We start from the raw sequence: 25,721 nt of genomic DNA, 5'->3' as shown, positions 1-25,721 counted from the left end.
CACTTGGTTAATGGGGTGCCTGCCAGGATTCTCCAATGTAAACTCACCCCTTTGTAATAACTCAGATCCTGAGACTGTGCAGATACCCTGTTTCTGCTTAAACTTTTGCCTAGGCTTTTACTTTCTCCGTTTGAGTAAAATTTTACTGTCTCGAGGAGCAGAAAGGCCAGGGTTGTTGCAGGGGAAGAATGAAGAGAGAGCAGATTGGCAGGCGCTAGTTCCCGTAAGAATCGAGTAACTGAGGGGCCGTGCAATCAGGCGCCTGGGGCCGCCCGTTGCCCTGGAGACGGGGTCCTTCATTCCCCAGAGCCGCCAACTCGTGGCGCCAGCCCGGGCCCAATGAGCGGCTGCGCAGTGGCCGGAGGCGGGGCGGCGGCGCTCGCGCGGCCTGCAGCTCAGCACGGTCTCTGTCATGGAGGTCCCTACCTCCGGGCTGCTCGTGCTCCTTCTGCTCGGGGCCTGGGCCCCAGCGCCAGGCAGCGCCTCTCCCGATGCACCGCCATTGGTCAACGAGGACGTGAAGCGCACGGTGGACCTGAGCAGCCACCTGGCCAAGGTGACGGTCGAGGTGGTCCTGGCGCACCCGGGCGGCAGCTCCACGTCCCGCGCCACCTCCTTTCTGCTGGCCTTGGAGCCGGAGCTCGAGGCCCGGCTGGCACACCTCGGCGTGCAGGTGAGCGGGGCGGGCCCTCGCCCCTCGTAGCATTTGTCGGTCGACTCCGCCGCGGCCCTCCCGGCCTCAGGAAAAGCGGGCCCGGGCGTGGGGCGTTAGCCCCTGGCGCCGGACACGTCAGCGTAAGCCTGCTCGGCGCGGCCCGCGGCCCGCAGAGCGAGCCTCCCCTCGGCGGCTACCGCGGCCGGCGCCGGTGAGCGCGGGCCGAGCGGTCCCACTGGCCGGTAACACAAAGATCGCAGCCTCAGGGGAGGGCATGTTCGGCTGCCACTGCGCACCCGACTGGCTCTGCATTCCTCACGACTTAGCGCAGTAGTCCGACCGGAGGACGAATGAATGACTTAAAATTTAGTTTCTTTGATTCAGTATCTGGTTCTATGTAGGTAGGTGCTTCTTTCTAGATATCATTTAATACAACCAGAAATGTAATAGGGGTAGGTTCCGTGTTTAACTTGGTAATCGTTTGAAACCGTTGCTAATATCACACACTTCATAAGGTTGCTATTGAACGCTTTTTAACATTTTATTCTTAAGTTAGTTTTAAAAATCAGGCAGATACTCTAAGCCCGTTTCAACTGTACAGAAAGGTAAAGTCCAGTTCTCTACCTTCCCGTTCTGGTTCCCATTCACACTTCCAGTTCACAAGTTTGCTTGTGTACTTCCAGGTATTTCACCGAACACTTTTAAGACTCTCAAGGAAAGAAAATGTTGGCTTTGGGGATATACAGCTACAGAGCTTTGCTTTTTTTTTTTAAAGATTAAAAAAAAAAAATCCTCACCCGAGGATATGTTTATTGATTTTAGACAGAGAGGAAGGGAGAGGGAGGAAGGGAGGAAGAGAGAGAGAGAGAGAGAGAGAGAGAGAGAGAGAGAGAGAGAGAAGAAAACATCAATGAGAGAAACATTGATTGGTTGCCTCCTGCAGGGCACCTGAGAGAGAGAGGGAGGAAGGGAGGAAGAGAGAGAGAGAGAGAAAGAAAAACATCAATGAGAGAAACATCGATTGGTTGCCTCCTGCAGGCACTCTGACGGGACCAAACCTGAAACCTGGGTATATGATATGGAATCCAACCCGTGACCTTTCCGTGTATGGGAGGATGCTTCAACCAACTGAGCCACAATGGCCAGGGCCAGAGCTTTGCTTTTTATTGCTGTTTTCATTAGACAGCAGCAATCCATTAAGTGATTACCCAATTATTAAGAGAATAGTCATTAACGTATCATATTTCTTCTAAGCACACCTTACTTTCTGACTGAATCTGGAGCTATAAACCAGACTTTATGGAGATTATACTTCTGAAACGACTCCTATTCACATTGTCTATTATGAGCATTTGCTCATTTCTACTCAGGTTTGTGGAAAGATGGGTTAACACTTCATTTAAATATGTGCTGCCACCTTTGAATTGTTACTGAAACAAGAATTCAATCTGTAAAAAGTTCTGGTAGTTTGAATATTTTAGTGAACATTCTGAGGCTCTTGGCTAATTGTTGACTCAAAATTTAGAGGCCAAAAGACATAAAAAGGAATAACCTTTTTTGTCTTTTTATAGGTGAAGGGAGAAGATGAGGAAGAGAACCATCTGGAAGTACGAGAAACAAAAATTAAGGGTAAAAGGTAAGCTAATAAAAAGTCAGAATATCTATATCTGTATTTGCTTCTTGTTATAGTTTATCCTGTCAGCGTTAGAATCATAAGATAGGATTGCTTAGGAAGTGCCTGGCATATTAAAAGCTGTTTCAATTAATATAGTGTGTGGTAGCAAGCAACAGACTCTAACATATTTTGGGCCCATTTATGATATCTTTTCTGATAACTTGCTAAAATTAGATTCCCCTAACAGTGGCAGTTTATTTTACAACAGGAAAGCAGTTATTTTCTATCCCAGGTCTCTAATCTGTGTAGCCCTAGGGATCCCCATCCAATAGATGAGAACTCCAAGCTGTTTGCCTCAGCAGATATCCTCTCATCAATGGCTAGCTACTATCCTGTTTTCCAGGGGCAGACAGCACCCTCACTTTCAAGACTTCAGGGCATGGAAAGTGATGCCTTTTTGCAGGAAGTAGACTGAACTCTTTAAATGCTGGGGTTGGCCTTGTTCTCAGCTTTAACTTCAGCATAGCCTGGGGCCTGGCACTTATTAGTTATTTATATTAAAACACTTTATTAAGGAGCCTGCATCCGAGGTTCGTGCTCTTGACCAGAATCGAACCCAGGACCCTTCAGTCTGTGGGCTGACGCTCTAACCATTGAGCAACTGACTAAGGATACTTTAATTATTATTATTTATTTTTTTAAAATATATTTTATTGATTTTTTACAGAGAGGAAGAGAGAGGGATAGACAGTTAGAAACATCGATGAGAGAGAAACATCGATCAGCTGCCTCTTTGCACACCCCCCACTGGGGATGTGCCCACAACCAAGGTACATACCCTTGACCGGAATTGAACCTGGGACCCTTGAGTCCGCAGGCCGACGCTCTATCCACTGAGCCAAACCGGTTTCGGCTAATTTTTATTATTAAAAATATATATTTTTATTGACTTCAGAGAAGAAGGGAGAGGGAGAGAGAGAAACATCAATGATGAGAGAGAATCATTGATTGGCTGCCTTCTGCATGCCCCCTACTGGGGATTGAGCCCACAATGTACCCTTGTCCGGAATCAAAACTGGGACCTTTCAGTCTGCAGGCCGATGCTCTATCCACTGAGCAAACTGGCTAATGCAATTTTTATTGATTTTTAGAGAGAGAGGGAGAAAGAGAGAGATACATTGATGTGAGAGAGAGACGTTGATTGGGAGGTATGTGCTCCGACTAGAGAACCCCCAAACCTGGGTATGTGTCCTGAACAGGAATTGAACCTTTGACCCTGCATTGCACAGGACGACACTTCAGCCAACTGAGACACACTGGCCAGAATGTGGATTTTTTTCCTCTAACTGGGCCAGCCTGCCAGGGCAAGAAAAAAATCTTGGGATCTTAAATGACTATCTTCTATATATATAAAAGCCTAAGTGACCAGTTGACTGGTCTCTATGATGCACACTGACCACCAGGGGGCAGATGCTCAATGCAGGAGCTACCCCCTGGTGGTTAGTGTGCTCCCACAGTGGGAGTGCTGCTCAGCTAACCAATGGGTGCCAGACACTGGGCTCACAGCTGGTGAGAGCAGCTGCAGCAGTACGAGCCTCTCCCGACTCTGCAGCAGCGCTATCAAGCGGCAGCAGGTGCAGTGAGGCCCGGATAAGCAAGGTGCGGTGCCCGGCCCGGGCTCGGGTTCCTCCCTGGCTGCCTGCCGCTTCATGCGGTACTGGACCCCTCGGGGGATGTTGGACTGCTAGTTTGATAGTCCGGCATCCCTCAAGGGGTCCCGGATGTCAAGAGGGTGCAGGCCAGGCTGAGGGACCCCACTGGTGCACGAATCCGTGCACCGAGCCTCTAGTTAAAAGTAATTGACAGAGCCCTATCCAGTTTGGCTCAGTGGATAGAGTGTCAGCCTGCAGACTGAAGGGTCTCGGGTTCAATTCCGGTCAAGGTCATATGCCCAGGTTGTGTGCTTGATCTGTGAGGGCAGCTTAACCCTACCCCAGCAGTAATAGGGTGCTTGATTATCTATAACTAGAGGCCTGGTGCACGAAAATCGTGCAAGAGTAGGCCTTCCTTCCCCTGGCTGCCACCAGCGGCTTCACTCTAGCCGCCAGCAGAACCTGGACTTCCCTTGCAGCCCAGCTTCGTCCGGAAGGTCGTTTGGTCTAATTAGCATATTACGCTTTTATTATTATAGATGAGCCTAGCCCTTGTATTCTGTACCTGTAGACCCATATCCTGGAACAATGAGTTTGCAGAGGCTTTGAACTGAAGCCAAGTCCCCAGGTGTTAGCAGGTTAGAGGTCTGTTATAACCTACTTTTCAGCAAAATAGCTTTTAGAAAAACCCACACAAAACCCAGAAGTAAGAAACAGAATCTGGAGCTATATAAGACTGGGTTCAGCAGGATAGAGGCACCCAGCTTTTGGGAACTGATTCCCCTGAGCCAGCAGCACTGCTTTTGGAATAAAGGTGAATTTCTGCATCTTCCAAGTGCTTGGTGGTCTGTCTTCCCGACTCTGGTTACTTTGCTGTTACAGATCCCCAGTAGGGGGTGTGCAGGAAGCAGCCGATCAATGATTCTCATCATTGATGTTTCTCTCTCCCTCTCCCTTCCTCTCTGAAATCAATAAAAATATATATTTAAAAAGATGACAATTAAAAAAACTTTTCCTCATTTATTTTGAAATTTTTAATAATTTGTTCTAACAATAACTCTGTTTTTAATGCATATGTCCGTACATACATGATTTTACATATGGGTATAAATGGGATCATATTTAAATTTATTATTCTATATAAAGCTTAATGGCAGCATTAAACAAGTCCCATAACCCTAGCATGACAACTTAGATATTTTTGTTCTGGACCATTTCAACTTGCAGATATATTTTACACTAGAGGCCCGGTGCACGAAATTCGTGCACGGAGGGGGGTTGTCCCTCAGCCCAGCCTGTACCCTCTCCAATCTCGGATCCCTCAAAGGGATGTCTGACTGCCCATTTAGGCGGGCCTAAACGGGCAGTCGGACATCCCACTCATAATCCAGGACTGCTGGCTCCCAACTGCTTGCCTGCCTGCCTTCCTGATTGCCCCTAACTGCTTCTGCCTGCCAGCCTGATCACTCCCTAATCACTCCCATGCCAGCCTGTTTGCCCCCAACTTCCCTCCTCTGCCGGCCTGGTCACCCCTAACTGCCCTCTCCTGCAGGGTTGATCACCTCCAACTGCCCTTCCTTGCAGGCCTGATCCCTCTCAACTGCCCTCCCTTGCAGGCAGGGTGCCTCCCAACTGCCCTCCCTTGCAGGCAGGGTGCCTCCCAACTGCCCTCTCCTGCTGGCCATCTTGTGGTGGCCATCTTGTGTCCACATGGGGGCAGGATCTTTGACCACATGGGGGCAGCTATATTGTGTATTGCAGTGATGATCAATCTGCATAGTTCTCTTTTATTAGATAGGATAGAGGCCTGGTACAGGGGTGGGGGCCAGCTGGTTTGCCCTGAAGGGTGTCCCTGATCAGGGTGGGGTTCCCTTGGGGCGTGGGGCGGCCTGAGCGAGGGGCCTGTGGTGGTTTGCAGGTGGGCCACGCCCCCTGGGATGCAAGCGGAGACCCTGGTATCTGGAATTTATTTTCCTTCTACAACTGAAACTTTGTAGCCTGGAGCAGAGCCAAGCCTGGGGCTCCCTCCGAGGCCCGAATCCATTTGTGTTGGGGTTATAATTGAAACTTTGTTGCCTTAAGCGGGTGGGCCTGGCCAGGGTGTGCAGAAAGCTTTGCTACCCCTGTTGCTGGCGGCAACCCTGGCCTGCTCTCTCAAGCTCCATTCTGCCGCCATTTGTTTGAATTTGTTTACCTTCTATAATTGAAACTTTGTAGCTTGAGTGGAGGCTTAGGCCTGCAACGGCTGGCAGAAAGCTTGGCTTCCTCTGTTACCTAGGGAACCTTGCTCTCTGTGGCTGTAGCCATCTTGGTTTGGGTTAATTTGCATACTCGCTCTGATTGGATGGTGGGCGTGGCTTGTGGGTGCGTCGGAGGTATGGTCAATTTGCATATTTGTTTATTATTAGATTAGATAGTTTTAATTACTGTGTGATCATACTTTAAAAAAATATTTTTTTATATTTTATTATTTAGTTTTATGATTCTACTTTTAATCTTTTTTTCTCCCACATAATAACATTTCCTGTTTTCTGTGTGATCTTCATAGTTTCCTTTTATTACATGTAATCCTTAAGTTGCTTTGATTTGGTCTACAAAAACATTGTCTAAGGCAGTGGTCGGCAAACTCATTAGTCAACAGAGCCAAATATCAACAGTACAACAATTGAAATTTCTTTTGAGAGAAATTTTTTAAACTTAAACTTCTTCTAATGCCCCTTCTTCAAAATAGATTCGCCCAGGCTGTGGTATTTTGTGGAAGAGCCACACTCAAGGGGCCAAAGAGCTGCATGTGGCTCGCGAGCCGCAGTTTGCCTAAGGAGCCAAATTATAACACATGTTGATTACCTTGAGTTTCCTATTATAGTCTCAAAATGCATGAAATGGGCATCTTCACCACCCCTGCGGATGCCAGATCTCAGTTAGCCTTAAATAAGTTGCTATTAAATCCCTTCTCCCTTGTTAATAGTTCAGAGACTCCTTTCCTTCTGTTGCTGTTTAAGGAGGCTGTCTGTGCTTACTGGCTGTGACTCATGGCCTATAGCACATCTCTTGGAGAGACAGGATGGCATCTATACTAATAAAAGGGTAATATGCTAATTAGACCGGGAGACCTTCCAGGAGACCTTCCGGTTGTCCTTCCGGATAAAGCCATGGTGGCGGGGCCGAGGCAGAGGCTGCTAGGGGTGATCAGGCCAGGAGGGGAGGGCAGTTGCGGGTGATCAGGCCCGGGGCGGGGGCAGTTGGGGGTGAGCAGGCCGGTGGGGGGGGACAGTGGGGGTGATCAGGCTGGCCATGGGGGGCAGTTGGGGGGGAGAAGGCCGGCAGGCAGAGTGGTTAGGAGTGATCAGGCAGGCAGGCAGGTGGGTGAGCAGTTAGGAGCCAGCTGTTCTGGATTGCGAGGGGCATGTCCGACAGCCAGTTTAGGCCCAATCCCTGTGGGGTCCCAGATTGGAGAGGGTGCAGGTCGGGCTGAGGGACACCCTCCCCTTTACCCCCCCTCGTGCATGAATTTTGTGCACCTGGCCACTAGTAGTAGTTATGAGTGTAGTCTTATGCAGTCTTACTCCCAGGGTTCAAATCCTATCTCTGTTACTACTTACTGGCTATGTATCCTTGGGAAACTGAAGAATACTTTTCTTCTTAGTAAAGTAATAATGTCTATGTTATATGATCATGGTTAAGATTCACTAATTTAATACATAAAATATACTTGGAACAGAAACTGGTACATAGTAAGTGCTCAGTCAATTTTGACTTAATCACTAAGAGAAGTAACCAATGAGATGGAGCATTCCAGGCGGAGACATTGTAAAGATAACAGGTTTGACATTTCATGCTGTGTTAACTGGGCCTTCAGAGTGGCTGGAGTTCAGAGGAAGGTGTAAGGAGGAGGGTTGAGGTCAGTTTAAGGAGTGCTTTGTATACCATTTTTAGGGTTGTAGATTTTTTAGCTAGTTGGGAATATTTAAAAACTTCAACAGCATACTGTTTTATTTATTCCTAATTCTGAGTGCATGCATCACACAGATTTGTCTTTATTACTGCTTCCTGCCACAGAAACTGACACTGGGTTTTCAGTAAATATGTTTCAATAAATGAGTAATTGCCTTATTTTACCCAACAAAACCAGATTCTTTTTTAATATATTTTATTGATTTTTCACAGAGAGGAAGTGAGAGGGATAGAGAGTTAGAAACATGGATGAGAGAGAAACATCCATCAGCTGCCTCCTGCACACCCCCCACCGGGGACGTGCCCGCAACCAAGGCACATGCCCTTGACCGGAATCGAACCCGGGACCTTCCAGTCCGCAGACCGACGCTCTATCCACTGAGCCAAACCGGCTTCGGCAAAACCAGATTCTTTACAGAATGTTCTTCCATTAGGTCCTGCAGAAGAAAAGCTATATGAAAAACAACAACCTGTCTCCTTCTTAGGCACCAGTATACTCAGGTCTGTGTTACCTGGCTAGCCATTTATCAATGAGAAACCTTCATTAGCTGGTGTTTGCACATTTCAATAAGATTTAAAAAAAATATTTTTTATTGATTTTTAGAGAGAGGAAGGGAGAAGGATAGAGAGATAGAAACGTCGATGAGAGAGGAAGTCATCGATTGGCTGCCTCCTGCATGGCATCCACTAGGGATCGAGCCCACAATCTGGGCATGTGTCCTGACTTGACTGGGAATCAAACCGAGAATCAAACCAGAGACCTTTTCCTTCCTGGGTCGATGCTCAACTGTTGAGCCACACCAGCCGGGCTTCAATAAGATTTGATGTTCACAATAATGACCCTAGAGCACTGAATGGTTCTGAATTATCAAAGCAAGGTTCAATTATGTTGGGAGTATTTAACATGAAAATTAAGGTGGGAGTGACATCATCAAATTGTGTTGATGGGCTGGGAGGGAGATAGAGATTAAGAGATTAATAATCTAGGCAAGAGATAATGGTTTGAATTGAGGAGGCAACGGAAAGCCAAGGAAGGGATGATTTGAGAGATGTTCTAAGGCAGGATAAATCCAATATTCTGTAATTGGGATAGGGTAGTGTGAGGCATCAGAAAATGCCTGAGGTTTCTAGCTTAGAGTTGGTTAGATGGTAGCAATATTAATAGAGATAGGAAATTAGGATCATGAATGGTATTAGATATTGGATATGTTGAATTGCTTGTGGGGTAGTCAGTGGAGTTGTTTAGTAATAAACATTTGAAAATTTGAGTTTAGATCTCTGGACAGAGAATGGGATGAAAAGCAGAATTGGGACTTGAAACCAAGAATTGGTTAAGACTGTTTCTGGAGAAGGTATAGGGCTTATCATATTTTGAGTAGGTACTTTAGAGTAGAGTAGTGTTATGAAGTATAAAGATGTGCCTGGTGAAGACCTTTAAGGACTCTAAATACCATGGAAGCATGATAAAAAGCCTTCAGTTTTCCACAAATGGTTTCTGGGTCTGTAAGGTATTGGTCTCATAGCATAATAAACTCAGATTCATTTTTTTGAGTTAATTCTCTATATGAATTTTAGTAGTTTTCAGGCCACCTCTTTTTCTTTAAAATGCTAACAGCTTTATTTTCTTCTGGTTATGAGAGTATAAGCTCATTATGAAACAAATTGGAAAAACAACAACAAAATGAAGCTTATCCTCCTATCCTGAGATGGTTACCATTAAACATTGTGTGGAACTTTCATTGAGACACTTTCTTCACATACATTTGTATATATGTATGTTTTTAAAAGGAATCACACTGTTTCTTTTGTAAATTAATTTGTTATTTACATTGTACATGGATATGTTTAATATAGATAAATCTAAGTATCTTCTTTAGTGGCTGCCAATATCCTATTGTGTGGCCCTCTACTAGAATTTTTTAAACTGTTATCCTGTTGTTGGACATTTATGTTGTTTTATACTCTTTTACTATTATAAACAATCTTGAGATGAATATCCAGATATTTATCTTAAAAGGTTTTAATTAATAGGTTAAAGGTGATCTCTTAACTATAACTGCTTTTATCTTTTTGTTGTTGTTATTTTCTCTTTTTTTTTAATTGTCTAAAGTTTTACATATGTCTCCTTTTCCCCAATTGACCCCCCCTCCCCCAGCCATTCCCAGTCCGGGCAAGCTCCCACCACCCCAGTGTCTGTGTCCATTGGTTATGCTAATATGCATGCATACAAATCCTTTGGTTGCTCTCTAACTGGCCCCCCCCCCCCCCCCCACCATTTGTCTCTGGATCTATTCTTGTTCATCAAATTATGTTGATCATTATATCCCACATATGAGTGAGATCATGTGGTATTTATCTTTCTCCGACTGACTTATTTCGTGCTTTTATCTTGGGTACAAATTTTGCTGTGACTGAGTTCCTAGCTGTTTTTAATTTCCTTAATTCTCTTGCCTCATTTTTCCTGCAGTGGTAGATTCTTCATGGTCAAGTTACCAGTTGCTCTTGATCCTGGGATGAAGATTTCAGTCATTTTGGAAACAGTCTATACCCATGTGCTTCAGCCATATCCAACCCAGATCACTCAATCAGAGAAACAGTTTGTGGTGTTTGAGGGCAACCATTATTTCTACTCCCCCTATCCCACAAAGACACAAACTACGCGTGTGAAGCTTGCCTCTCGAAATGTGGAGAGCTACACCAAGTTGGGAAACCCCACACGATCTGAGGACCTCCTGGATTATGGACCTTTCAGAGATGTCCCTGCCTATAGTCAGGTAGGCTCATGTGGAGTCTTGTTCATCCCTGTCTACTTCAAAAAAGGTCTTCTAGAGCGGCAACTAGTTGGTTGATAGGGTTGGGAGGTGTAGAGTAGGTGGAAATCCGAGATCAGTTTTTTAACCTGCTGTGGAATGACTCCATGGGGTCATTGTTCTCTTGGGAGTACAGATAGAGGCTGTGAGTTTAGGAAGAATTTTATTTATTTATTTATTTATTAATTATTAAAAAAACTTTATGGTTGAAAGTATGTATGTCCTAGGAAGACTTTTTAAAGCAGATAACATTTGGAGAGTTGGAGTGGAAGTTGGGGGAGAAGGAAACAAGGCATTCTAGGCAGAGGCAATAAGAAAGTCAAAGGCCTGCCCTAGCTGGTTTGGCTCAGTGGTTAGAGTGACAGCCTGCAGACTGAAGGGTCCCAGGTTTGATAATCGGTCAAGGGCACATGCCTGGGTAGCAGGATCAATCCCCAGTAGGGGCATGCAAGAGGCAGCCAATCAATGATTCTCTCATTGATGTTTCTCTCTCTCTCTCCTTCTCCCATCCTCTCTGAAATCAATAAAAATATATCAAAAAAAGGAAAAAAGGACAGAGGCCTGAGGATAAGAACACAGATAGGAACCCTGGCTGGGTGACTCAGTTGGTTGGAGTGTCATCACATACACCAAAAGGTTGTGGGTTCGATTCCCAGTCAGGGCACATACCTAGGTTGTGGGTTCAACCCCTGGTCAGGGTGTATACAGGAGGCAGCTGATCGATGTTGCTCTCTCTCTCTCCCTGCCCCCCTTCCTCTCTCTAAACATATCCTCTGATGAGGATTGAAAGAAAAAGAGATGGGAAAATATGTGGTGTGTTGTCTAGTGTGGCTGGAGTTGCTGCTGTGGGTAGTAAAGCTGGCCCCATTACTGAGCCTAGGGTTGGGCCTTAAAGGTAGAAGGAGCAATTAAGTCTTAAAAAAGATTTTGTTACGGAAAAATTTCAAACATATGTAAAAGTATAGAGAATAGTATAACAAACTCCCAGTACACCTATCACTTAGATTCAGTGGTTATTAAGATATCAGCACACTTGCTTCAGCTGTCCTTTTTTTTTTTTTTCCCTGTAATAATTTAAAGCAAATCTTAGGAATTATATTATTTCACCCTATGTTTTCTTTCTCTTTTTCCCCTCTGTTTTCTCTTTCAAAAGTCACTTAACATATAGTTAGGGCTGTTGATTTTGGGTTATTTTTAACTTTTAAGAATGCTTTCTATAGATTTAATTTTTAAAAAATTAAAATTCTTATATTTTCTTAATATATTCATTTTAATTGATTTCAGAGAGGAAGAGAGAGGGAGAGAGAGATAGAAACATCAATGATGTGAGATGATCATTGATTGGCTGCCTCTTGTAGGCTCCATACTGGGGATTGAGCCTGCAATCTAGGTATGTGCCCTGACTGAGACTCAAACTGGTTACCTCTTGGTTTCTGGGTTGACACTCAATGGCTGAGCCACACTGGTGGGGCTAAATGCTAAATCTTTAATTAGACTCATGAATAAGAAAAGAGAGAGGACCCAGATAAAATCAGAAATGAAAGAAAAGTATAAAGGATTATAAGAAAAGACTGAACAATTGTTTGCCAACAAGTTGAATAACCTGGAAGAAATGGATACATTTCTAGAAACATACAATCTTCCAAAAGAATGAATCAGTCAGAAACGGAAATCTGAATAGACTGGTAACTACTAACAAAATTGAATCAGTAATCAAGAAACTCCCAACAAACAAAACTCCCAACAAAAATCCTATACTGGATGGCTTCACATGGCTTCTTGGGTGAATTTTACCAAACATTCAAAGAAGAATTATTATGTATCATTCTTAAACTATTTTCACAAATTCAAGAGGAGGGAAGACTTCGAAGCTCACTTTATGAGGTCAGCATCACCCTGATTCTATAACCAGATAAAGGTATTACAGGAAAACAAGAAATTATAGGCCAATATCCCTGATAAGCCTAGATGCAAATGTCTTAAACAAAATATTAACAAACTGAATTCGGCAGTATATTAAAAAGATCATGCCCGTGATCAAATGGGATTTATTTCTGGGATACAAGATTGGTTCAATATCCACAAATCAATTAACATTATACACCACACAAACAGAATGAATGATGAAAACCATATCACATCAATATCACACAAAACAGCATTTTTACAGAATATGGCATCCATTTATGATAAAAACTTCCAGCAAAGTGTAAATAAAGGGAACATACCTCAACATAATAAAGGCCATCTGTGACAAACCCACATCTTACATCATACTCAACAATGAAAAGCTAAAAGCATTTTCCTTCAGATCAGGAACAAGACATGGATGTCTGCTTTTCCCACCTATATACAACATAGTATTAGAAGTCCTGGACTCAAAAAATTATAAGACATCAAAGAAAGAAATCGAAGAAGATTAAGTGGAAGCATAAACAGGGTTGAACAGTTTTAACATGGTTAAAATGTTCATACTACCTAAAGCAATGTATAGATTCAGTGCAATCTCTATCAAAATACCAATGATGTTTTTCACAGAACTGGAACAAAGAATTCTAAAATTTATATGGAACCACAATAGACCCCTAATAGCCAAAATAATCTTGAGAAAAAACAAAGTTGGAGATACAAAGCTACCTGATATCAAACTATACTACAAGGCTGTAGTAATCAACATCATCCTACTGGCATAAAACCAGATGCATAGATCAGTGGGACAAAATAGAAAGTCCAGAAATAAATCCAAGCCTATATGATCAATTAATCTGACAAAGGAGGCAAAAAGTACAATTGGGTAAAGATAGTTTCTTTAACCCTTTGTATACCATAAGTGTCTATAGACGCAACGGTGGACCTTCATTGGTTTCTCTTTTGGACACATGGCAGTTAACTGGTTAATAAATGGTGTTAGGGAAACTGGACCACTTATACCATATACAAGGATAAACTCAAAATGAGTTAAAGATTTAAAGGTAAGACTCAATTATGAAACTTCTAGAAGAAAACAGGCAGTAAACTCTGACATTGCTCTTAGTACATTTTTATTTTTATTTTTATATGTCTCCTTGGGCAAGGGAAACAAATGAAATAACAAACAAATGGGACTAGATCAAACAAATGTTTTTTCACAGCAAAGGAAACCATCAACATAATGAAAAGACAACCTACTGAATGGAAGAAGATATTCACCAATGATAAATTTGATAAGGGCTCAATATCTAAAATATATACAGGGAACTCATACAACAACCCTCTGAAAGACAATCTGTAACAAATGGTCAGAGGACCTGAAGAGACATTTCTCCAAATAAGACACAGTTGGCCAGTAGACATATGAAAGTATGCTCAACATCACTACTCATCAGAGAAATGTAAATTAAAACCACAATGAGGTATCACCTTATACCTGTCAGAATGGCTATTGTTAATAAATTAAGTTGTGGTGAAAATGTAGAGAAAGAAAACCCTCATGCTTTTTGGCCTAATTGCAAATTGGTGCAGCCAGTGTAGAAAACAGTATGGATGTTCCTCAAAAAATTAAAGACGGAGCTACCATCTGACCCAGCAATCCCACTTCTGGGTATATGTCCAAAGAAATCCAAAACACTAATTTGAAAAGATGTTTGCATTCTTGTGTGCATTGCAGCATTACTTACAATAGCCAAAATAAGGAATTAACGTGTTCATCTATTGACGGGTGGATAAAGAGAATGTGGTACATACATGCAATGGAGTAGTAGTTGGTCTTTTGAAGCAATGAATCTTAACCATCTGTTACAACATGGATGGACCTAGAAGGTATTATGCTGAGTGGAATAAGTCAAAGAAAAACATATACCATATGATTTTACTTACATGTGGAATCTAAAAACAAATGAACAAACAGAACAGAGACAAATTCCAATGCAGAGAACAAACTAATGGTTGCCAGGTGAAAAGGGGAAGGAATTCAGAAGTGTAAATTGGCAGTTACAAAATAGTCACTGGGATATAAAGTGCCGAATAGAGAATATAGTTAGTAATAACTATGGTGTAGATTTATCATGGGATCACTTCGTATGATATATAAATGTCTAGCCACTGTACTGTACACCTGAAACTAATGTAGTATTGAGTGTCGGCTGTAAATGAAAAATGGAAAAAATTAAAACTATAAGGAAAAAGTACAAATAATCTTTAATTCTGCTTCCTATATGTGTTCTTGTGTATTGCATTTCAGAATCTGTTTTTTCTCAGTAGTTGTAAGTAGATTGTAGAAGTTTTTTTTTTTTTTTTTAAACAAGTGATATTTGTGTTGGAACTTAAAAAAATTTTGTATATCCTATTTTTTCTAATTAATAACATGAATATTTCCATATAGTATTAAAAATTCTTAGTAAATTTTTTAAAATATTGCATACATTAGATACATTATAATTTAATCATTCTGTTGCTTATATGTAGCTTCTAATCAGTTTGATTTGAACTTTGAACTACTTATTTCCTTCTTTTACAGGATACTTTTAAAGTACATTATGAGAACAACAGCCCTTTTCTTACTATCACCAGCATGACCCGAGTCATCGAGGTCTCTCACTGGGGTAATATTGCTGTGGAAGAAAATGTGGACTTGAAGCACACAGGGGCTGTGCTTAAGGGACCTTTTTCACGCTATGATTACCAGAGGCAACCCGATAGTGGTATATCCTCCATCCGTTCTTTTAAGGTATGGAGTGTTAAGCTTGGACGTTGGTAGAAACTATGACTTTATCATATTTGTTCTTTCGTTTACTTTTTGAAAGTAGCTAAATATGGGCATTTATTTAAGTGGTTGGGTGACAGGGTTAGAACCAAGAGGAAGAATCTTTAAAAAAATGCCCTCATTGCCCTAGCCTGTTTGGCTCAGTGAATAGAGTGTCAGCCCATGGACCGGAGGGTCCCGGGTTCGATTCCTGTCAAGGGTACATGCCTGGGTTGCGGGCTCGACCCCTAGTAGGGGGTGTGCAGGAGGCAGCCAATCAATGATTCTCTCTCATCATTGATGTTTCTATCTCTTTTTCCCTCTTCCCTTCATCTCTGAAATCAATTTAAAAAAATGTGTATATGTATACATATATATATATAAGAAAAAATATATACATATACAAGAAAAATATACTGTTCACATATGCATATAAAAATGCCCTCATTTATATAACTAGGTCGTGTTTTTTTTAAAGAAAATTTAAATAATAGAAAAAGGAAAAACATAATACCACTCTTCATAGTTAAAATTGCTGACATTTTAATATTTTTTCTTTTACACTTTAAAAAAAGCAATTGATCATACTTTATAGTTTTATCTTTTTTGTCTTATAAATAAAATCTTATAAGCATTTTCATGTATTTATATATTACAGAAGGGTTTGCTGTATGCAAAATATATTACATTTTCTCCCCCTGATTATCAAAATATGCTTCCAGATTTGGAAGCAACAATAAAGATATATATTATGTGGAGAAAACCCTTCTATGACCTTGCCTGTCACCTAGTTATTTGATGTAATTTCTTCCATCTTTAGTTTTCCTCTGTATAATAACTTTCAGATTGTTTTTACCTTTGTTCTGTCTTTGGTATTTGCAAAGGTAATTATGATTCTCTTTATTATTTACTTGTAGAAGAATTTGGCTATCGACCTTTTTGAGAAGTAGATTTGATATCTAGACATTTTGAAGCCTTGGGGGAAAAGTTAGCCTCTAGATTGTTTACAGTTTGGGGATTATTTTAATTGAGTAGTACTAGGATGAAGATTTTGGTGCAGGAAGTATTTTCTCTATTTAGGATTAATTCCTCTGAAAAATGTATGTTCATTTTCTTGCAGACCATTCTTCCCGCTGCTGCCCAGGATGTTTATTACCGGGATGAGATTGGCAATGTTTCCACCAGCCACCTCCTTGTTTTAGATGACTCTGTAGAGATGGAAATCCGGCCTCGTTTCCCTCTTTTTGGAGGGTGGAAGACCCATTACATCGTTGGCTACAACCTCCCAAGCTATGAGTACCTCTATAATTTGGGTCAGTCTTAGTAAGGGAGTAGAAAACGGAGAGACCCATCTTTTTTTTTTAATTTCTTGCAGTTATTATTATTATTATTTCACAATTGCCAGTCCTTCTAGATGGGGAGAAAGAATATTTTCTCATCATTCTTAAAAAGGCTGAGATATTATGCCTGGCCGGTGTGGCTCAGTGGGGGTTGAATCTTTGCCAGTCTTCAGTATTTGGCATTTTCTCTTGAATCTTTTCTTCATTTAAAACTTTTCTTCTTGCCTTAGCTCCATGGTCGGCAAACTGCAGCTCGCGAGCCACATGCGGATCTTTGGCCCCTTGAGTGTGGCTCTTCCACAAAATACCACGGCCTGGGCGAGTCTATTTTGAAGAAGTGGCGTTAGAAGTTTAAGTTTAAAAAATTTGACTCTCAAAAGAAATTTCAATCGTTGTACTGTTGATATTTGGCTCTGTTTACTAATGAGTTTGCCAACCACTGCCTTAGCTGGTTTGGCTCAGTGGATAGAGTGTCGGCCTGCAGACTGAGGGGTCCTGGGTTCCATTCTGGTCAAGGGCACATGCCCAGGTTGTGGGCTCATCCCCAGTAGGGGGCATGCAGGAGGCAACCAATCAATGATTCTCATCATTGATGTTTCTATCTTTCTCTCCCCCTTCCTCTCTAAAATCAATAACAATACATTAAAAAATAAAACTTCTTTTTACCTTTTTATCATAAGGCATTATCTGTTTATTCATTCACATTCCTCCTAGGTTAGCCTTCATTTATAAAATGATTTTTTTCTTTTATTTCTAAAACTTTTCCTGAGTTCTGAAACTTCTGAATTTCTATAAGTCTGATTTATATTGCTCTTTCATAACTTGTGTCATTTTCATAATACCTTTAGCTTGTTTGAAATAGTAGGAACAAATTTAATTGGTTTTGTGGGCATGTCTTCTGGTATGCTTTCATTTTCTCTAGGGATTTTTTTTTTGTAACTTAAAAAATTATTTTTAATTATAGTTGACATAAGTTTTTAAAATATAACTTAATATAAAAGGGGGAGTCTGATACTTTTTTGTTGCTCATTTTAAAAAAATATATATATTTCTATATTGATTTCAGAGAGGAAGGGAGAAGGAGAGAGATAGAAACATCAATGATGAGAGAGAATCATTGATCGGCTGCCTCCTGCATGCCCCCTACTGGGGATTGAGCCCTGCAACCCAGGCATGTGCCCTTGGCCGGAATCGAACCTGGGACCCTTCAGTCCGCAGGCTGACTCTCTAGCCACTGAGCCAAGTCGGCCAGGGCTGTTGCTCATTTTTTTTTTTTTTTTTAATATATTTTATTGATCTTTTACAGAGAGGAAGGGAGAGGGATAGAGAATTAGAAACATCTATCAGCTGCCTCCTGAACACCTCCTACTGGAGATGTGCCTGTGACCAAGGTACATGCCTTTGACCGGAATCGAACCTGACCGACACTCTATCCACCGAGCCAAACTGGCTAGGGCCTGGTGCTCATTTTTAATGTGAACTTCTAGGAGGAATAATTATAGCTGTCCAATTCTCTGTTGTTTTAGTGTAGTATTAAAAAATATGTTGGCTTGCTTTCTGAGCTTTCTCTGGCTTTGTTTTCCTAAAGCTCTGTTGTCCCCATTATGCTTGCTTTTGATTCTATTTCAGTTTTTCATCCGTGTAGGGTACTATCCTGGAAGGGGAGCTCTGGTGGGCTTTTCAAAGTGCTCAGGGACTAGACTGCTCTAGACTTACAGATTTTCTGAGGCCCATTTTACTTACCCCCTGTGCAGGGTGTAGGACTCTTGAGTTTTAGTTGCTCTTCTCCAGCTGGCCTGCCATACTCTCAAGTGAACACTATTGTCTGTCAGGGGCTCTTCTTTTCTCAGTCTATCAGTTGCCCTGTTGCTTCCTTCTGCTTTATCATTTACAGACACTCATAATGTGTAGGTCGTGTGGCTGTTGGTGTTTTGTGGACTACACCCCCTTGTATTTTGGAGTTGGTGGAGATGCCATGTTACCTAGTTTTGTTGTGAATATGGTCCATGGGTTTTTTATTTTGTTATGTAGTTGCTCTGTCTTTATGTGGAAATTGGGGAAGACCCAAAATCTATGCCGCTACCACCATCTCTGTCTTCCAGAGTCTCCTAGTGCATTAACTTCAGATAGCATCTTTATTCCTCTGTGTGTAAGATGGGAGTGTACTCCCCCTTTCTCCTGTCCTATTTTCTCAGTTTTTCACATCATTGCATGTGTTTGCTTGATCCTTCAGGTGACCAGTATGCACTGAAAATGAGGTTTGTGGACCATGTGTTTGATGAGCAAGTGATAGATTCTCTGACTGTGAAGATCATCTTGCCCGAAGGAGCCAGGTGAGTGTGACTGTTCCTTTCCTCTGTTCCCATTTCTCTGGTGGTGCCCTTGGTTACTCAAAGAAAATCTGTGTGGAGGAGGCACAGAGTAAGTGCTCAGTATATAGTTTCAAAAAATATTTATATATATATTTTTATTGATTTTAGAGAGGAAGGGAGAGGGAGGGAGAGAGAGAGAAACATTAATGATGAGAGAGAATCATTGATTGGCTGCCTCCCACATGTCCCACACTGAGGATTGAGTACATAACCCAGGCATGTGCCCTGATCAGAATCGAACTATGACCTGGTTCATAGACCAATGCTCAACCACTGAGCCACACCGGCTGGGTGTCAGTATATATCTTTGACAGATATCCTAAAATGACCGAATAGACTGAGGAGCTAGGCTGAGGAAAGCCAGAGCCAGAGTATCTCCAGGACTCCAGTTGGCTGAAACTGATGGGCACACGCAGGGGCACCTGCCCTTGGTGTGAGCGACAAATACCTGTTGGTCATTTTACTCTTGATTCATTTTAAAGGGAAACATCTACTTGGCCTCCTTGGGTTATTTGTCTCCTCTGATCACCAGAAGGAGAGGCACCTTGATGGATCTTCCTGTGGAAGACATTCAGTTGGGGAATGGGTAGTTCCTCCAAGTAAAACTAGAGTGCTGATGACTAGGAGAAGGGAGAATGAGTCTGTGCTGGCAAAAGCAGGACATGTCCACCTATACCCTATAACAAATTTTCAGTCTGTGAAGAGAGAGAACATTTGGAGTAACTTTTCAGGAGCCTCTTCAAGTCCCTGAGAGGCTCTCGGGTAGAATGCACACAAAGTTCTGAGAGCTGTGTGACTCCAAGGGGTAGGCCAGTACTGGTGAGTCCTTATGAGTTCAGGTTGCAGGGAGACAGACAGTTGTTGCCTCAGCAGAAGAATGGTCTCAGACTCAGGATTTTCTGGCAGTGGGTCAGGTGGTCAGATGTTCCTGGTGCTGAAAGGGGAACAGAGTGGAGTGTGAACTTAGTGACCCTGAAAGCCCCCTGGATTGAGCCTTGGAATTTTCCAACCCTAAATAAACCTAGTTGGTCAGTGCAGTTTGTCTGAGGCTGTATTTTATCCCATCTGCCTCCAGGAACATCCAAGTTGACAGTCCCTATGAAATCAGCCGTGCCCCAGATGAGCTGCACTACACCTACCTGGACACATTTGGCCGCCCTGTGATTGTTGCCTACAAAAAAAATCTGGTAGAACAGCACATTCAGGACATTGTGGTACGTGACTCCACTCTTCTGTCTCCTATGGCTCCGTTCACAGAGAGTGGGTGCTGGGGGCCAGGTCTTACCCATCTTTCCCTCCTTGGGCTGGAGTGGTTTGAACACAGCATCCTTAGGGGGTAGGGCTGGGCAGGTGGGTGGGGCCGCCTGGATGATTGTTGGCTCGGTGAAGCCCCTTTTGGCTCCCAGGTTTCTGAGTCCATGTTGGCCTGTCAAAGCCCATCTTCTTGCTTCTCCCCCAGGTGCACTACACTTTCAATAAGGTGCTCATGCTGCAGGAGCCCCTGCTGGTGGTGGCTGCTTTCTACATCCTGTTCTTCACAGTCATCATCTACGTCAGATTGGATTTTTCTATCACAAAGGTACCCTTGTGTTTTTCTTCTGGTCACTTTGTCATTTTGCACCCTTGATAATGTGTTTTACTAGCCTTACTGAGCATTGGTCGTCACAATAGACCAGGGTAGCACCTGTGGCCCAGAAGATTCTCTGCTGCCTGTGGCTTCTGCTAATCCTTTCTGTAAAGATACCTTGTTTTTGTAGCTGTGATCTGGAGCACGCACAGGTTGCTAATGGTGGGTGAGTACGATGGGAACAGGGCAGCAGGCACAGTGTGGACTTTTGAGGGCCCGAAAAGGCTGCCTTGAGTAGGTGAGGTGCAGAAAAGGTGGGAAGGGCACTCAGCCAGAGGGAACAGTTTGTGGGACAGCAGAGAGGGCTCACAGGGACCTGTGGGTAGCAGTAGTGTAAATGTAAGCAAAAAAGTTGATCCAGCTGGTTCCATAAACCAGTAAGGCTGCCCAAGGCTCAAGGTAGTGCAGTTGGGACAGCTGCTAACAAACTTTGTTATGCAGAAGGGTTGAGTCTAGGTTTTATTATGAAATAGCCCTATCTTTTAAGCTATAAAAATTGCTTTTGTTTTATTGATTTAAAAAAAATTTCACATTTATAGAAACATTACAAGAAAGATAAAAATAACTCTTGTATACTCGTCACCTAGACAGCAGTTAACATTTGATCTCTATACATCATTATTTTTCCTGAACCATTTGAGAAGTTTGCAGACATTTGTGCTCCTTTACCATTGAATACTTAAGCGTGTATGCAACCTGAGAACAAGGGTATTATCTTACATAACCACGATGCAACGATCAAATTCAGAAAATGTAATTCAGTCCATGTTCAAATGCTGCTAACTATCCCAGTGATAACTTTTATAGCAATTATTTTTCATACTTCAGAATCCAATTCAGGATCATGCAGCTCATTTAATTATCATAGCTCTCTAGTCTCCTTTAATCTGGCACAGTTCCTCAGCCTTTCTTTGTCTTTAATGACCTTGACATATTTGAAGTTTAGAGATCTTTTGAAGTTTGTAGACTGTCCTTAGTTTACATTTATCTTAGGTTTCTTCCTGATTAAATTCAGATTACGCATTTACGCATTTTTGGCAAGAACACTATAAAGTGATGTTGCATTTGCAGTGTGTCTCATCAGGAGTTCCTAGTGTTGGTGATATTAACTCTTTTTTTAAATACATTTTTATTGATTTCAGAGAGGAAGGGAGACAGGGAGAGAGAGAGAGAGAGATAGAAACATCACTGATGAAAGAGTATCATTGATTGGTTGCCTCCTGCACACCCCCTACTGGGGATCACGCTCTCAACCAGGGCATGTGCCCTTGACTGAAATCAAACCTGGGACCCTTCAGTCCACAGGCAGATGCTTTATCCACAGAGCCAAACCGGCTAGGGCTCCATTGATTTCTGGAGAGAGTGAAAGGGAGGGGGAGAGACAGAGAGAGAAACATTGATGTGAGAGAGACACATTGATTGGTTGCTTCCAGCACGCACCTGACCAGAGGACCAGGGATCGAGCTTGCAACCGAGGTACTTGCGTCCTGGGCCAGAATCGAACCTGGGACCCTTCAGTCCATGGGCTGACACTCTATCCACTGAGCCAAACCGGCTAGTGCTCCCTTGAAGTATTTTAAGGAGAGATATAATGAATATCCTGGAATCTTGCCCTTACCCAAGCTGAGATTTCTCTTTCCTCAGCACCTTATGTGTTTCATGGTGCACTCTGGCATTAGTACATCCGTTTGTCCGCCCTGCTGGACTTTGAAGTGAACATCTGTTTCATCTTCATGTTCCCAGTCTTTCCCCTTGCTGAACTGGCCCAGGTTCAGTGTTAGTACAAGGTTGATTCTCTGACTTTCCAAGAAGATGGCTTTTTTTGTTTGCACATCTGGTAGTGGGTGATCTTTGGGAGGTGAAGGTTGGAGTGGGTTCAGGCCTGGTTTCGTCTCATACTCTCTCTCTTCCAGGATCCGGCTGCGGAAGCCAGGATGAAGGTGGCTTGCATCACAGAGCAGGTCTTGACCCTGGTCAATAAGAGACTAGGTCTCTACCGTCACTTCGACGAGACTGTCAATAGGTATAAGCAGTCCCGGGATGTGTCCACCCTCAACAGTGGTAAGAAGAGCCTGGAGACGGAACACAAAGCCTTGACCAGTGAGATCGCACTGCTGCAGTCCAGGCTGAAGACGGAGGGCTCTGACCTGTGCGATAAGGTAAGTGTCTGTCAGCACTGAGTCGCTTGGCTCGTTGCTTGCCATATCCCATCTTTGAGTCGCTTGGGTCGTTGCTAGATAGTTGTACCCCATTATCTAGAGCATCATGTGGCTGCTCTGTCTGGGTCAGACACCAGGCACTTTTGCTCACGGCTGGCTTGTGGTGTGATACTGCACCCAGTGGCATTGTGTCAATCCTTGTGGTGGAACAGGAAGTTTGGGTGTCTTGGATCTGAGCTGGGTGTGGAGAAAGCTCTGCTGGATTACATAGCACTGTCTATCCTCACGGCCGGTACTGACAGCAGCTGATTCCTCCTTGGAAGCCAGACTGAACCACGTGATAAGAACCAGACTTAGAAGAAGGGGTTAAGTCCAGGCTCTGATTCAGACTTTGTAAACCTAGGCATGTTATCTCACTTCTGTACCTCAGTTGCCTCACCTGTAAACTGGAATGCTATTAGTATTACCTCATAGTGGTTGTGAATGTGAAATAAGTTTGATATGCTTGATGTAAAGGGCTGAGAATCCTGCCTGGGACGTGCTGTGTGAGTTCTTGTGGCTTATAAAGGAGGATGGGAACCTCCCCTCCCCCTGGAGGTATCCTTTAGAGTTCCTAACCACACTCTCCATGTGCCTCTCCCAAGAATTCTCCTTATCCTGTGCTGTTTTCTTTATAGCATCTACCATTTTCTGAAACTGTTTATTCATGTGCTTAAGTATTTTTAATATGTCAGCTTCTTGTGGGGCAGATGCCTTATCTGTCTTTAGTGCTTTTTCCAGAACCTAGAATCATGCCTAGCACTATGGCTCACTAAATATTTGTTGAATGTTGAGTGAATGTGGCTATAAAAGTCCGCAGCCTGACATCGAGTTGGTGATAACATGGGAGTCATTCAGACCTAATACCACACCCCTGCTAGTCCTTTGCCTATGTGAATTTCTGCACCTAATTTGATAAGCCAAAGGGAAGAGAATGAACGTTCCTTGAGTACCTACTGTGTGCCTGGCACCATGTTTAAGTGATTTTACATATTTTCCCATTCATTTCTTGCAATCCTCTTCTATAGCTAAGGCCCAGGGATGGTGAAGGGTTTTGTTCACAAAGGTTAGAGCTTGAAGGAACAGTGTTTGGGGTAAGGGGTGGGGGGGAGGGAGGGAGAGGCTGGCATTTGAAGCCAAACCTGTCTCCCTTCATAGCCAGCCCCTGTGGCCTGGGAGTTCTGGAATCTGTAGGCATGGGAGGTGGTGGGCCTTGCTGAATGAGGTGAGAGGACCACTCTCAAGCCCTGCCCTGCTCTTGCCTTGGCCAGGTGAGCGAAATGCAGAAACTGGATGCACAGGTGAAGGAGCTGGTGCTGAAGTCGGCAGTGGAAGCTGAGCGGCTGGTGGCTGGCAAGCTCAAGAAAGACACGTATATCGAGAACGAAAAGCTCATCTTAGGAAAGCGACAGGAGCTGGTCACCAAGATTGACCACATCCTGGATGCTCTGTAGGCCCTGCCAGTTGTCTACTGGATGGGCCCAGGGTGCTGCACTTACAGATGGCAGGTGTGTGTGTGTGTGTGTGTGGGTGGGGGGATGAACGTTGAGGCCAGTGAATGCTGGCATCTGTATTTTATAAAAGGTCTTCAAGGAAGAGAAGCCAGGCCCTGCCTTAGACAAAACAAGAAGCTTAGTTTTTCCCTCTAAACTGTTCCTTTAAAAAAATTTAAAAACAAACAACTAAAACTACACACACACACACACACACACACACACACACACACACACACACCAAAAACTTAAATTCCATTAAAAATAAAATATCTTTGTGTTTTTGAACAAATAAATTTTTAATATTTGATTGGTTTTGTTTTATTCTGAAGCCTAGGATATTCTTTCAAGCCTGTAAGCTCCTTGTTTTATGCCCTTCTAATTCCTGATGTTTGTGTATTTTGCAAGTGTATGCATGTTTTTTAAAACATGTGCGAACAAAAGAAAATAAAACAGGGACTATGAAACATTTGTTTTGTCCTGTTGACAATCTCTCATAACTTAGTAATGCTTTTATCAAGTGATTTTTATTCATAAAATAATGGACTTACTCCTTAGAGCAAGTGTGCATACAAGTATCTATCTATATATATAAAAGGCAAAGTGACCGACCGTACGTACGTATGTACGTACGTCTGACTGTACGTCTGACCGACCGACCAACCACTGGTGCATATGATGCGCACTGGCAATTTAAAAATAAACGCTGACTCTCACATGCGCGATACATATAAAGCTCTTGCTGGCGCCAATCACACGCATGTGTTTCGATCTGTCATTGTCGATTGTGAATTTGGTGGTTTTTTGTTAACATTCAGTGTGAACCACATTGCAATTTATTCATCGACCATCTGACTGATCGAGAGGCCAGTACATATGCGCACTGGCAATTTAAAAATAAACGTTGACTTGTGCATGCGCAATACATATAAAGCTTTCACTGGTGCCAATCGCATGTGTGTCTTAATTTTATACTACTAGAGGCCTCATGCACGAAATTTGTGCAAGGGCCTTGACCCCCACCACCACAGAGGCTGCCTCCGCCATGGCCCCTGCCCGCTGTGGCTTTGTCCAGAAGGAAGGATGTCTGGTCTAATTAGCATATTATGCTTTTATTATAATAGATTGTTATAGATATTATACATACTAATTTGACATGTAATTTTTTACAGTAACAAAATTACCGCACGAATCTTTCTTTTAATCATTTTCCTTTCATTGTGCATGAATCTGTGCACTGGGCTAATAGTTGGTTATATATTAGAACACTGAGGCCACAGAGATG

At 42.8% G+C, this 25,721-nt stretch overlaps 1 protein-coding gene across 2 annotated transcripts; it reads left to right on the top strand.

Annotated features, from left to right (window-relative positions):
• The first annotated feature begins 356 nt into the window (after nucleotides 1-356).
• On the top strand, nucleotides 357-24,905 carry RPN1 (ribophorin I). 2 transcript variants are annotated; one of them, XM_008159325.3, is made up of 10 exons: nucleotides 357-673; nucleotides 2,227-2,291; nucleotides 10,344-10,650; nucleotides 15,182-15,391; nucleotides 16,527-16,719; nucleotides 18,980-19,079; nucleotides 20,194-20,332; nucleotides 20,578-20,697; nucleotides 22,659-22,904; nucleotides 24,215-24,905. In XM_008159325.3, exons 1-10 carry the CDS (start codon nucleotides 413-415, stop codon nucleotides 24,395-24,397), a joined length of 1,824 nt encoding a protein of 607 aa, XP_008157547.1. In that variant the 5' UTR covers nucleotides 357-412; the 3' UTR covers nucleotides 24,398-24,905. The 2 variants fall into 2 exon arrangements, with proteins under 2 accessions (XP_008157547.1, XP_054580032.1); XM_054724057.1 differs by lacking the exon at nucleotides 357-673 and adding an exon at nucleotides 966-1,056.
• The last annotated feature ends 816 nt before the right edge of the window (nucleotides 24,906-25,721 follow it).

Source organism: Eptesicus fuscus, chromosome 12 (assembly GCF_027574615.1).
Source record: "Eptesicus fuscus isolate TK198812 chromosome 12, DD_ASM_mEF_20220401, whole genome shotgun sequence".
Lineage (NCBI taxonomy): Eukaryota > Metazoa > Chordata > Mammalia > Chiroptera > Vespertilionidae > Eptesicus > Eptesicus fuscus.
Note: the sequence above shows the minus strand (reverse complement) of the source record. Positions and strands in the feature narration are given on the sequence as shown.

Bases quoted from the DNA above. Each gene is read 5' to 3' on its own strand.
- RPN1 (XM_008159325.3), top strand. From the start codon at position 413: ATGGAGGTCCCTACCTCCGGGCTGCTCGTGCTCCTTCTGCTCGGGGCC. The intron at 10,651-15,181 runs GTAGGCTCATGT...CTTCTTTTACAG, and splicing joins ATGTCCCTGCCTATAGTCAG to GATACTTTTAAAGTACATTA. The intron at 16,720-18,979 runs GTCAGTCTTAGT...TTGATCCTTCAG, and splicing joins TGAGTACCTCTATAATTTGG to GTGACCAGTATGCACTGAAA.